The 14,510-nt window shown below is 35.3% G+C and overlaps 1 protein-coding gene across 2 annotated transcripts in view; it reads right to left on the bottom strand.

Annotated features, from left to right (window-relative positions):
• Positions 1–14,510, bottom strand: part of NRK (Nik related kinase) — a 136,517-nt gene that overhangs the window by 7,716 nt on the left and 114,291 nt on the right. Inside the window, exons 22-27 of one of the 2 annotated variants that reach the window (XM_004064644.3) lie at positions 13,009–13,152; positions 10,560–10,718; positions 6,537–6,641; positions 4,567–4,709; positions 4,118–4,267; positions 1,150–1,309 (exon numbers count right to left, since the gene is read on the bottom strand). In XM_004064644.3, coding sequence (XP_004064692.2) covers positions 1,150–1,309; positions 4,118–4,267; positions 4,567–4,709; positions 6,537–6,641; positions 10,560–10,718; positions 13,009–13,152 — 861 coding nt within the window. The remainder of the gene's footprint in view (positions 1–1,149; positions 1,310–4,117; positions 4,268–4,566; positions 4,710–6,536; positions 6,642–10,559; positions 10,719–13,008; positions 13,153–14,510) is intronic. The other variant, XM_055375958.1, reaches the window with a different exon arrangement.

Here is a 14,510-nt window from a genome sequence, read left to right as displayed (position 1 = left end):
TAGAGATCTCAGAAGCATCTGCCTTCTCATTTGACAGACCATCTCTCTCTCTCTCTCTCTCTCTCTCTCTCTGTCTGTCTGTCTGTCTCTATGTTGTCAACAACAACATAGACTAAAAATTCTAAACCTAAAGCAAAGGCTTTTTGCTGAGTCCAAGTACATAGTTCATATGGCATCGCATAATTTCCACCTTAGTCCCAAAACACCTACATCTGCCACTTAACCTAGCTACTGAGCTAGCTTGCTTTCTGAGATGGGACACAATGTTTTGGAAGTGGGAACACTTAGTAATACCTGATGCAATTGTTAAGTCTCTCTCTCTCTCTCTCCACACACACACACACACACACACACACTGCTGCCTTTTTCCTTTATTTTCTCCATTAAACTTCTCTTTTCTATAATAGCTATCCTCCAGCTAATCATTCTACTCTCTCTAATATATTTACTTTTTGTATGCATTATGTTCCCTATCTAGAATCACGTCTGGGGTCACTGAGCCTCAGAACATATACAAGAATCTCAAATTATTTGGATTTCTCAGATCAGCAGTCCTGCTTTGGCTAGGAAGAAAAAAATGTCCTAGTTTGATGAAGGTGAAAAGGCATTTTTCTTTGTTGCCACGTGATTGGTACCTAACAAGCACTCCAGTCAGTCATATCTGTCACTTTTTTAAATGATTTGATTCTTCACAGGAATATCACTCACAAAATAGAACTCTACTGACTATAAAAAATAGAAGTATTTGGCTATTTTATACTAGTTGGCAGTCTCCTAAGATAAAGATAAACCCCACAATCAGTGTGATGAAAAGAAGCATTTCCAATATCTGTGTAAAGTCTGCAAGTAAAGGGAGTTAAAACAAAATTATAGATTTTTGTGGAAAGGAATTAGCTCTCATTTCAGTTATACAATATTGCAAATAACTCAGATAACCAAAATGAGTCTCTTTGTGGTACTCTCACGAATTCATTAAGCATAGGACAAATACAGGCATCACCTTACTAAGAGAATAATTATGCAGAACCCCAAATTAATCTTATGTGTCTTAAGAAAATGTAATAATTCAGGAAATCTTTTCTTAGGACACTTTTTTACCCTTGTAAAGTTTCTCTGGGGTCCTGAAGAAGAAATAAATTGTATACATACCTATAGAAGATGGTATGTCTTTCCACATTTCAAGGATCTTCTTGAAGAGTTGTTCATTTGCTTCCACAGAGAGGGCTTCAGCATTGAAGGTGAGCATCATGCCAATTCCCAAGCAATCAGGTAAAATGATGATATTCTGTGGTATAATGATTTCCAGGGGCTGGAATTATGTTTCATAAAGATTTATATGTCCAATATTTTATCACTACTACTTTAATCGAAGCAGCTTGGCAGAGCAATAAAGACCAAAAGAGGTTCAAAGAGCAAGGAGGAAGAGAAACCTCTATTTCCAAAGTAATAAGCATGCTATCCAATATTTGAAGAGAGCTGCTTTCTTTATGTCATAAATTCATAACTGTTAAATATTCTTCTTTATAATTAGGAGAAAGCCTTATTTTAAAAAAGCAAAGATGTATTTCCAACACAAAGAGATTTCTTGACATTTCACAAATTATTATGTATCATAATAGAAGAAACACTACTTGTTACAGACTTGGGTTTAAGATAACACATTAATAAATACTTTAGTAATTAATGTACAAATCAAATAACAAATATACAATACTTGCTTATCAGCCAACTCACTCAAATTAGAAATAGAAAACTAATCTAAAAAATAGCTTAAGCTTAAAATGTTTACAAGGGACAGCTTTATAATAGTCTTCACAGCTTGAAATATAACTTTAAGTCATTTCCCCCTTTGCAAAAAAGTTAGAATTTCTTTTCCAATTAATATAATTTCAAATGCACTTAAGATACACATTCAAAGACATATTTGGTGACGTAATATGAAAAACTAAGAAATATCTAAGCATTTCTAAATTTCATGATGCACAAAACAATGCAACAAAGTTTTCTTAAACTACAGATATTGTCACATTAACAGTATTTCCCTGCAAATGAAAAATTGTGTTCCTCTATGGTTTCTTCAAACTAGCACATTCAAAAAAAAAAAAAAAAGTCAGAAACTATACTTGCCAAACCCAGCGTACTCAGGCCAGGTGCTTGAGGCCATGTCCCAGCAACAACAATCCTTATAACTAAAATGGGGATCCAGAGACGAAAAGCAATTTTAATGCGTTCCCTGGGCACTTGCATGAGCAATTGAATCAGAAAAAAAAGATTAAGGAAGAGAGTAAAAGAAATTGCAGGAAAGAAGGTTGTCTTAATAAAATCTGTTTAGAAAAAAACTGGACTGCTGCAAATCCAGACAGCCTCAGATGCTTCTCAGATGATTCCTGAAGTAACCAGATATTCTTTAGCACACATGGTTCCCTTGTATCATTACAGCTTTTGTAATCTAGCACTCTTGGAAAAATAGTATTTTTATTATATTCTTTCTCAGAAGACACCCCCCTCCCTGATATTAGAGTCCTTTCTCTTTAAATGGGTCAAGACACTAGAGTATTTAGCTAAAAATATTTTTGAATATACACAAGGTATCCTAATTGGGTCAGAAAGTGATTTTTAAGAACTCATCTCTAACTAACAAATTGCTTCAAAAGGAAATAACTTTCCTTACTTATTAATCATGTGAAACACGCGGGTCAACATTCCTGAATTACTTTTCAAATAAGTGTAAACATGGACCAATGCTGCAAAGTTCAATACTGCACTAGCTTCTTAATAAAAGCTATCTGACGCAACATTTAAAAAAAAAGAGAGATGCAGGAAGCTACGGAAGACACTCCAACTGAAGAGTACAACAATAGCTATATCAAAATTAACTTGACCTCACGTTTAAGTGGCTTTGGCTAAGATTGGTTCAGTATTTTCTACATTATCAACAGTGTGATTTCTATATAATCATGGGCAACAACTGAATAATAAGATAATTATCTTTAATATGACCAAAAGACTTTTACAAAATTGTCCCCACTAATGTCCTGACAATTGGTTTACGTAATTTGTTAGAGACATATGAGACAATTCTGAGAGCTGTTCAAAATATCACACAACTGTAGTAATTTGAAAATACATCAAAGTTTTCTCCTGGACTTTTTGTATAATGCTAAACTGCTAAAACTTTGGTTGTCTAAAAATTGGGAATTTAAATATAGTGAAGCAGAGAACTGTTGGTTTAGGCCTTCCTTTTAAATAAAAATTTCAACAGGACAAACATCATTGCCAACATCAAATTTGAGACACAGTAGAATTATATTTTGTATGGTGTGTGTGAGGGATATTACATTAAGTTCAAACTCTTTATGTAAATGATGTGTATAATATTTTTATGACAATCTATATTTTAGATGTTGCGCCGTATTTCACAAAATATAAGCATTTAAGAGTTGAGGAGTATCTGCTTTTAAAATGCTGAATCTTTTGATCAGAAATTCTAACTATAATTAACCAGATAAGAGAACATTTTATGATAATTTGCTGTTACGTCACTGTTGAGGTAATATAATAAAGAATAGGGATACACATAATAATGCTGCAATACTGGTGTTGTATTTTTTAAAAATTTGTTAATGCATTGTGAAGTGCAGAAAAACTAAAGCAAGTACTGCAAAGTCAAGTACACTTTATGGTCAGTTATTATAAATATATAAACATAAATGGGTAGAGAATGTAGAGCATATATCCCATCTAAAAGGAGCTATGAATGAATAAATTCCAATTGATAATGGCTAGATAGTAATGTGGCACTGATGCTATCTGGTCTTCTGATGTAGCAATAGAAGTCCAGAGTTTAAGTGTAAACTTTATTCATTAAAAATAAAAAAAATTAGGCAAGACAAGCAAAATCTATCTGCAGAATATACTCAGCTTTCTAAACTAAGGAATCATCAGTGTTTTTTGTTTATGCAAGACCACTTTCTGGCACTCTATACTTACCTTTTATGTCTCAGTTCCGGTATAGACATTGCTAATCATATTTTTAAACCTTTCAGAGTTTTGACAGTTGGAAAAACTCAAATGGTGGTATACAATAATTTCTAGGAATCTGAAGGTGTTATCTTACATTCTTTGGCAGGGTCACATCAGACATAACCTCAGATTCTGCATCGATGAGGTGATATCCATCTGCTGAGCTGAAGAAAATCTTTAGTCTTTTTTCAGAACCAATAGCCAGGTCAACTGTCACTGGCTTATGATCAAGTGTTGGAAATACCTGTGAATATAAAACCAAATATGGCCAAAAGGCCAAAAATGACATTCTAACTAAGGCAAAAATTCCCTCACTCTTTTGTCAGGTTTATAAGTGTACAAAACCCAGGTGGATTTTTAAAATGGCATATTGTATTTAGAGACCTGTGTATTACAGTTTTTCTTAGATCTGTTATTACAACAAAGAAATAATTATGTTCAATAGCTTCAAAATATTGAGTTTCTCTTCAAAGGTCAGATTGGCAATGATCATAAGAGCCTTGTATGGCCCTGCATTCTGTTTGCTGTCTTCAAGTTCCTTGCCTTGAGCTTCAGCAAATGAAGGAGCTCATCTGGTCTCTTAAACCGGTTCGCTGGATCAGCTGCCTGTATTTTTGCCAGTATTCGTATATAGGCTTGATAGGACATGTAGTCTCCTTCAGAGTCTGCTGATTGATCAATGCATACTTGGTAGGGAATGAAAAGGGCCAGACATGTTAACCTACCATATACTGGGTATGTACTCTAGGCTCCTATGGTTTCTAGTCCAAAACAAAAGGCCAAACGGGATTCATTGCCAAGATCAGATCACGGTAGAGGACTGAGCATCACAGGATTCACCATACTGTAGTTGTGAGGTGGGAGTCAAGAACTGCAGTGAGGACTTGGACAAGAACTGTGTATCAGGCTAGACAGACTGTTGGTACTTATTTCTTCGCTTTCCAGCTCCATACCAGGCAGCTCTGACCAATCAGCAGACACCCAAGAATAAACCCATATCCAAATACTGACAGCTGAACCAAGGCCCAATTTAGGGAGATCAGATCAGGGATGTGATGTGATTTGTCTTAGGGTTGACTCAGACTGTATATACAGTCATCTGTATAATTTATAGAAGAACATAGTTATTATGCAAGTAGACATTGGCAGGTAGTCATAAGAATTTGTTCATCTTTATTGTATACATGTGATGTGTTCCCTTACAAAATATACCATGTAAACAGATCCTGACTTAAGACACAAAAGTATTTCATGAATACCTTGCTGCGTCTGTCAGGATGGGTCCCTATCAGTGCTTTGTTAAAACCTGTCTATGGATCAACTAGTTAAAAATCATCTGGAACATCTGCTAAAAATATCAATTCCCAGACCCTACTCCAGACCCACTAATTCAGCCTGGTGTTGGGTCTGAGATCTAAACCTTTACCAAATGTTCCAGCTAATTCTGATATACATCCTAGGTTAGAAGCTACTGGACATGATAGAATGCTGCCAGTTCTTTAGTCAACCCTCATTACTATGGAATAAATACAAAATAATTCCATTTAAGTAGAATTCTGGAGCATTATAAGTAAGTTACTCTAGATAAAAACAGTCCCTCATTTTAAGGTTAGTTGTTTAAGACACTCAATTGTTAATTTATGTGGCCTATCCATAGAAGTTCAGCCAAACTGTAATAAAGTTAGAAAGAGTACTGGTAAGCCTAACCACCATGTCTCACAATATTAATAGATATAGAGAGAAATGTGTTTAGAGTTCCAGCTTGGAAAGAATATAGACCCATCCAACCCCTTCCCATACCCACATATTGTGGCCTTGGTAACTGGAGCAAAGGCTTTCTTTTCCCTCCTTTTTCCTCCAAGGGTGTTCCCCCTCTATCATTACCATACCTTTCTTTACCTTCCCTCTGCTCTCTATCCCCCACTAAGAGAAAACAGGGACTTTCTCAGCTTCAATTTATTGGGGTGGCACCCAAAGCCTGTGTTTGGGGCTCTAAAAGAGAAGGTCTTCATATTGACTACAGGAATTGGGAGTGAGGCGCTGGTGGGGAGGTCCTATAAGGGGAGGGGCCAGGGATTTCCCTCGCATTCTCCCTTGCTGTGGTGCCTGTGAATTGTCTAAAAAAGGGTTAAACAGTAATTACTGACATGGTATATTCAAGTTACATTAGTGAGACCCCATCTCTACAAAATATTAAAAAATTAACCAGGTGTGATGTATGCCTGTAGTCCTAGCTACTTGGGAGGCTGAGGTGGGAGGATGGCTTGAGCCCAGGAGATCAAGGCTGCAGTGAGCTATGATCATGCCACTGCACTCTAGCCTGGGCCAGAGTGAGAGAGTGAGACCCTGTATCTAAAAAATAAACAAACAAACAAGCAAGCAAACTAACAACAAAATTTCATTAACTATAGAAGAATGGTATATACTTCTGCATCTGTATTCCAAGGTACGATTCTGTTCACAATTTCTTCTCAAAATAAAAAATCATATAATCCAAAGAAAAAGGAGATCACTCACTTTAATAGCAGTGCTTTCATCAAAGGACTTCGGTGCCCATGCATAAAGGTGAATTGATGATTTCAAAGCAATTGCAATATATGTTGTTTCTTCATGTTGGACTATAATGATAAAACACAAAAAAGTAACGATGCCACAGAGTTAACAAGAACACTCAAGTATTTGTATTTGTCATAAAAAATGCCATAACCACAATTTAAGAGCACAGACAGTATATCTTTGGGGAAGCTACTTGGTTACAATTTGATGCCCACAAAAAGGTAACAAAATTACTGTATAGTTTTATGGAGTATACATATTCGCCTTCAAGAGCACTCTAAATTGTACACTAAAACATTGATGAAAGAAATTAAAGAAGACCTAAATAAATGGAAAAAGTTCTCCTGTTCATAGATAGGTAGATTTAACATTGTTGAAACAGCAGTACGGTCCAAAATTGTCTCCATAGATTCAATGCAATCCCTATTAAAATCCCAATGGCCTTTTATTGAAGAAACGGAAAAGTTGATCCTATATTTCACGTGGAATCTTAAGAAGCTCCTAATAGCCAAACAATGTTGAAAAAGAAAATCTAAGTTGGAGAACTCACACTTTCCAATTTCAAAGCTTACTGCAAGTTACAGTAATCAAAGCAGTATGGTACTAAATAACATAAGGAGAGACATATAGATCAATGGAATAAAATTGCGAGTTGGCAAATAAACCCATACATCTATGGTCAATGGTGTTATACCATTCAATAGGGAAAAAACAGTCTTTTCAACAAATGGTGCTGGGATAAGCGGATATACCTATGCAAAACAATAAAGTTGGAGTCCAAATTTCACACCATATACAAAATTAACTCAAAATTGATCAAACACCTAAATGTAATAGCTAAAACAATAAAACTCTTGGAAGTAAACATAGGGATAAATCTTGATGACCTTGAATATAGCAATGAATTCTGATATTTGACACCCAAATATAAGGCAAGAAAAGGAAAAAAAAAGATAAATTAGGCTTCATCAAAAATTAAAAATTTGGGGCACCAAGGGAAACTATCAAGGAAGTGAAAATACAACATACAGAATAGGAGAAAATATTTGCAAATCATATTCTGATGAGAGTCTAGTATATGGGCCGGACACAGTGGCTCACGCCTGCAATCCCAGTACTTTGGGAGGCCAGGGTGGGTGGATCACTTGAGGTCAGGAGTTCGATACCAGCCTGGCCAACATGGTGAAACCCCATCTCTACTAAAAAAAAAAATACAAAAAATAGCTGGGTGTGGTGGCAAGCACGTGTAATCTCAGCTACTCGGGAGGCTGAGGCAGGAGAATATCTTGAACCCGGGAGGTCGAGGTTGCAGTGATCTGAGATCACTCCACTGCACTCCAGCCTGGGCAACAGAGCGAGACTCTGCCTCAAAAGAAAAAAAGACTCTAGTATATGGAATACTTAAAGAATGTTTACAATTCAACAGCAAAAGGATAAGCAAAGCAATTAAAAAACAGGCAAAGGACTTGAATAGACATGTCTCCAAATGGTCAGTAAACATATGAAAAGATACTCAACAACATTAATCATGAGGGAACTGCAAGTTGAAACTTTTATGACATCCCACTGTACACCCATGGGGATGGCTAGAATAAAAAGACAGATATTTACAAGTGCTCACAAGGATATAGAGAATATAGAACTCTCATACATTACAGAGAGCAATGTGAAACGGTGCAACCACTGAAAAACAGTGTAACGATACTATCCAAGAGAAAAAAAACCATACATATCCACATATGAAGATGTATGAAATGTTCGTAGTAGCATTATTTTTAATAGCCAAAAAGTAGGAAGAGTGCAAATGTCCATCAACTGATGTACGGATAAACAAAATGTGGTATATCCATACAATGCAATACTACTCAGCAATAAAAAGGAATTGCTGATACATGTTATATATAATATAACATAGACAAACCTTGAAAATATTATGCTAAGTAAAAGTCCGTCATAAAACACAACATAATATATGGTTCCATTTATAGTAATAGTCCAGAAGAGGCAAATCTATAGAGAAAGAAAGTCCTAGGTAACCATTTATCAGTTTATCAATGGATACCTAGGACTGTGAGTGGTAGAGGGGGAAGTAAAGAAGGATGGAATAGGGGTAACTGTTAATGAATATGGGGTTTCTTTTGGGGATGATAAAAATTAGATCATGGTCATTGTCACACAACTCTATAGACCTCCTAAAACCCATTGAATTGTGCACTTTAAACAAATATATTTCATGGTATGTACATTATTTCAATAGGGTTATTTTAAAAGGTAAATTAAAAAGTATAAATAGGTATATGCTTGCTCTTGATTAGCCCTTCTGGTTCTTATGGAATATGTTGTCTTACCTGATAGATATATACTTTGTGCTATAAAGCCCTTTCTTGGCTGCAATTTCTTCTGCCATCCCTACGCATTCTCTCTCTCGCTCTCTCTCTCTCTCTCTCTTTCTGTCTCTCTGTCTCTCTCTGGGTCTAGCTTACTCTTGCATTTTCTTTTGCATTTCTCCCAAGTAGGTCAAAGGAGCATGATTACTAATCCTCCAATAATAAAAAATATTCTCTCTTAAGAAAACACTTCCTATATATTTAATATAGGGTAGTAATTGGTGCCAGTTCACTGTCTTGTGGATCTTGGAAGGCTATGAAAATACCAGGCAAGTATGATTTGTTCTTGTCTTCCTATGTGAAGATGCTACTAATTCCACCTGTCAGTGGGACAAATGCTTTTTGCTGTTCTGAGAGCTTAGGTGGACTGGAATGGGGTCAGCCAGGAAAACTAAACTTAACTAGTCCACCCCTGACAAAGAGCACAGATTTGCAATATGAGTACCTTTATGACTATCTCTTACTGAACTAATATTTTACAAGTTAGGAGGAGGTAGTTTTGCTATATAAACTCCTGAGTTAACATCTGGGGATATCTTTCACCTATAGGACTATCACATTTGCATAATATGATTTGGAGGGAAGTAGTGATACCTAAACCTGGAAGAAACTAGTGTATTTATTTAATGCTTAAATTATCTGGGTACTCATTTCCCTCTTCAGTGGTGTATGTGTACATATGCACACACATATAAAAACCTACCCTGAGAAAGTCACTTTATATGCAGAACAATAATGGTCAGTCAGGATAGAAATATCCCATTGCAATTTATATAATGTGATTCCAGCTATTTCTCACCTATGCCACCAGTTCTGCCTGAAGAGGCAATTAATGAAGAGGGAAAGAAGCAAAAGAAGGCCGAGAGTACAGGGGGATTTGCTTCAGAAATAGAACAGAATGGGATGACATTAGCTCACAGTTTTTTATAGCTGAGAGCAGGATTCTGAACCCCTAGGGTTGTTACATCCTTTCACAGTGGATGGTTGTCAAGAGACAGGGTATATGAAAACATTCTAATCACATGGAAAACAATTAGTGATTATACTCATTAATATCAACAGTGGGAGTGAGAGCCAGCAGATCATAGAATTTTCTTTCTGACTCATCGTTAAGTTTCCTGGTCAGTATTAGGAGGGATTCAATCTTACTTTTGCTCCAAAGAAAGAGAATATCATATGCATCTCCCCAAGTTTGTGAAGATAAATCAAGACCATTTATATAGCTGAAGCTATATAAAGGCAGGAAAAAAAAATCGGTTTATCTGGAATATTCAGGGTGACTGGGAAAGAAAGTAAGGTGAGGAGGTAAACCAAACCTAACATCAATAACTATTTTAGTCAGTCAATGTTTTCTCAAAAAAAAAAAATCAAGATTGTAACATAGAAGACCTGGAAGATGTGTCAGTGAAATTTACTCTTCTTTGATTTGAAGTTGCTGTCTATAGCCATACCACCCTGAACGTCCCTGATCTCGTCTGTATTTGAAACTGCAAATTGTTTCCTTTCTCTGCTTTGCCTTTCATAATTATGTAGTTCACCAAATGAAAGGATGCAAAATTTATATAGCTGTAGTAAACATGAAATGTGGCTTACGGACACTGAAGTGTTCACAGCCTGTTAACTTATCAATAGCTTTGCAGGCTTCCTCTGTCTTCAGCATTTCTTCTTGCCTTCTTTTACTTTCTGGATCATTATTCAAAATCTTATTCCTCAACCAGGTCAGATGATACACCCGAAGTCTGTTCTTATGACCTGATAGATAAGAAAAGATACAGTACTTAAAATCAGTCTTTCTTTTCATATATTAGAAGAAAAAAAAGTAAAGATATTTTGCCTTTTAAAAATATTTTTATTAACATAAAAAGCACCTTAAAAAAAACTGCATTGCATCAGAATCTCCCATTCAGGATTTGGAAATATGACAGGTTATTTTAGTCTCTCAATTCTAAGAGATAGTCAAAGTATCTACCTATGTGCCTCTCAGAAGGGGATCTAAACTTTTTTTGGGACAAGTTAAGCCTTCCACTATGCAGGCAAGATAATTACCATCCATTCATTTGTACCTTGGCTATTCACGAAGTCATGACTCCTCTGGAGTTCAGAGACCTAAAACCTGTCCCTGGTAGTGTGTGTGTACGAGAGGGGTGGCTGAATATTGACTGTTAAGGTATTCAGGGACAGCAATATGGGTATCTTTGTGTTCTGTCATTCCAGCATGCTTGTAAAATAGTTGAACAGTTTCATTATATTTTCCTCCAACTAAATTTATCATTAATATTAATTTCCTAATTGTAAATTTCATCAAATTCTTACAGTTGTCAGGAAACACAGGCCATGAAAAAATCACACATTTCTTTTCCCCTATATAGTGACTTTATAATCATTTTTCTTTGTCATTTTTATGGTTTATTATTACATGATTTCTAGGCCCAACAATAGGATTCTTACTTATGTGATTAATCTTTCATATGTTTTTACACAACATTTTTGAAGCAGTGTTAGGGTTCAGATATCTACATCTATGTGATATGGTCTCGAATTTTAATCCAAATAGTAATCCCCATGTGTTGAGTGAGGGACCCAGTGGGAGGTAATTGAACCATGGGGGCAGTTACCTTCATGCTTTTCTCATGATATTGAGTTCTCATAAGATCTGATGGTTTTATAAGGGGCTTCTCCCCGCTTCGCTCTGCACTTCTCCTTGCTGCTGCCATGTGAAGAAGGACATGTTTGCTTTCCCTTCTGCCATGATTGTAAGTTTCTTGAAGCCTCCCCAGCCATGTGGAACTGTGAGTAAATTAAACCCCTTTCCTTTATAAATTACTCAGTCTCAGGTATGTCCTTATAGCAGCATGAGAATGGACTAAAACACTACCGCTATTCTATTTCTTAAATGGTAAAATAAATTTGTGCTTTAAACTACTGAGTATCTTCTTATACTGATGTTCTCAGTACTGTTTGATGGAAAAATATTCCACATTTGAGAGAAGCTCAAGAACTAGAGAAGAACATATTCGGGTTAGAGAAAGTTGGATAAAAAGTAAAGAAATCTGTTATACAGATATGTAGTCTATAAGCCACCCAGATGTTTTCAAAAAATAAATATTACTTCTATGTACCTTAAACAATTATAAGCAACTGACTATAAAACATGATTTAAAAAATCATGAAGTCTGAGCATACCTCTAAAGGGATTTCTCCTCTAACCAAAACGTAAAGCAAAGTTAATCATTTTAGGAATAACACACAATCATTAGTGTGCAACATGGCAATTTGTGTACTAATTATATATAAAGCATGTTATATATAATAAAATATATAAACTCATATAAGTGTCTGTGATTAGCATCATTTTATTCACATAGACAAACCATATTTTCTTACTTTTCCTCTCTTTTGTCAGTCATCTTTTGCCTATAGTCAGCTTTAATGTTGGTGCTTTCCTGATACTAAATGCTGTTTAGTAATCACGATCACTCTTAACACTCATTTACTTGCTTTCTTGTATTCTAAGGTTCAGGCTCTGACTGACCAAAACTAAGAAATTTAACTACTATTTGGAAAAGGTGTAAAGATCTTTAGGGGATCCATTCTTGTTACAAACTCTACCTGTAGGCCCTTGTGATAAGGCTATATACTAAGGACAAGTCTCTTTTATATCTGATTATTGTTCACTTTGTTCTTTGTTGCTTCTAACACCTCACAAGAACGGGACATGGTGGATGTTGATGCAGTCCTGTGCATGAATGGATGAAAATTAGAAATCTGAAGTTGTAGGAGGCTGCACTGGAGAGAACATGCAAGGATGCAAATGTTGTGGTTTTTCTTATCAGTAACCTAGGTTAGGTACTTTACAATAAAAGGAAGTTACTTTAAATTGTAAATAGATAAGAGAATACAAGTAGGAAAGTCTGGTGTCCCAATTAAAGGTTATATTTAAAGTGCTCTTCTAGGAACACTTTAACCTGAGAAAGTCTTTAACCCAGTTTGCAGACTAATTAATCTGCATAATTACTCAGCTAATTTTAGTTCTTAAACAAACCTGAGATGGTAATCAGCAAATTGAGTGGCTCTAAGACTTGAATCTGGCGGAATGGTCTTCGCCTTATAAGTTTAGTAATGTCAGCCTTTCCACTTCTGTCCATCAGATATAGATTAGATCGGGTTCCCAACAGCAAATTCACTCCTGTTCATATATAAAAAGTGCTATATTAGCTCAGATTATTTTTCATAATTGCATCTATATTACTATTTTTGCTATTCCAGTATGCTGATCTATGTAAAGATGACTTATCAGTTTAGGCTATATTGACCTCATACTGTGTAACTATGTACTCTTTACCAACAGAACAAATTTCAATGAAATACATAAAAATATAGAACATAATTCCCTCTGGCAGTATTCCACTGGCTGGCATCTGGTATGCCATCTCACAAATGGAAATTTATGGATATATTAGCACCCTTTAGTAGTGTTCTGAACTTTATCAAAATCAATCAACCTTTTTGAAAATTATCATTAAACATTCTTAGTGTAGCACATACAAAGAGTTCAATTCAGCTCATTTCTCATCTCTAAACATAAGTAAATGTTTGAATGCTTTTAAAATAATTATATGTAAATAATTGTTTTTAAATTGAATGATTCTATGTTCATGCATATATTAAAAATTTACCGTTGCCAAATGCCTATGAAATTAGTTCCTGCCTTCATGGATCTCAATTTCTACACTCTCTTTTATTTGTTGACTGGCTCTATTTGTTCAAATATAAGCACTGTTTAAAGACCAAATAAGAGGACTGAAATAGAAGACAGAACTAAAGTTAAATTACACTTCAAACTACTATGGGAGCTTTTCACCATAAAGTGACATAGGAAATAACCAGCCAAGTAATGTAACAAGATAAAATTTCACAGTCCTCCTTGCACTTGGAGCATACCTGTGCTCCACGAGCATAAGGAGAAAACTTAAGTGATTTTGCCTTCATTTTCTCACTCTGTCTTTAACCAGTTCTCTAACTCATGGCCAATGGCATGTTTAGGAGCTGCATCTTCTTCTCACATGGGAATCAGAGAAGGAGGAAGAAGTATAGCCAATTTTTACTATAATCTTTTATTTTTCAAAATATAAAATTACACGTTATAAGAATGGATTATTAGACATTAACTACATTTCTAGGTAGTTGCCAGACTGAAATATTCATGCTATCTTGTTGTTTGACACACTAAATTAGCAGAACTTTGAGATGATTTTTAAAAATTCTTTAATCCATATAATTACAATGTTTGTTACCCTTTTCTATTTTTAATTTAAAACCCTGTCCTTTGTTCAATCATACATTGAGCAAAATCTATGAAATTGCAAGACAGAGGTTGGCATTTACTTTGGATTTCTCCCTTTCTTGAATTCATTTATTTTGTTTCATTTATGATTCAGATTGGCTTGCAGTAAAATATTGTCTCAGCATTGCCAATGTGGTTATAATTCTTCTGAAAAAAAGGATTTTAAAAAGTCTATCAGAGTTAAGACATTATAGAAGGAA

This window comes from Gorilla gorilla, chromosome X, assembly GCF_029281585.2.
Source record: "Gorilla gorilla gorilla isolate KB3781 chromosome X, NHGRI_mGorGor1-v2.1_pri, whole genome shotgun sequence".
Taxonomy (NCBI): Eukaryota; Metazoa; Chordata; class Mammalia; order Primates; family Hominidae; genus Gorilla; species Gorilla gorilla.
The sequence above is the reverse complement of the archived record's forward strand: the minus strand, read 5'-3'. Positions and strand labels throughout refer to the sequence as shown.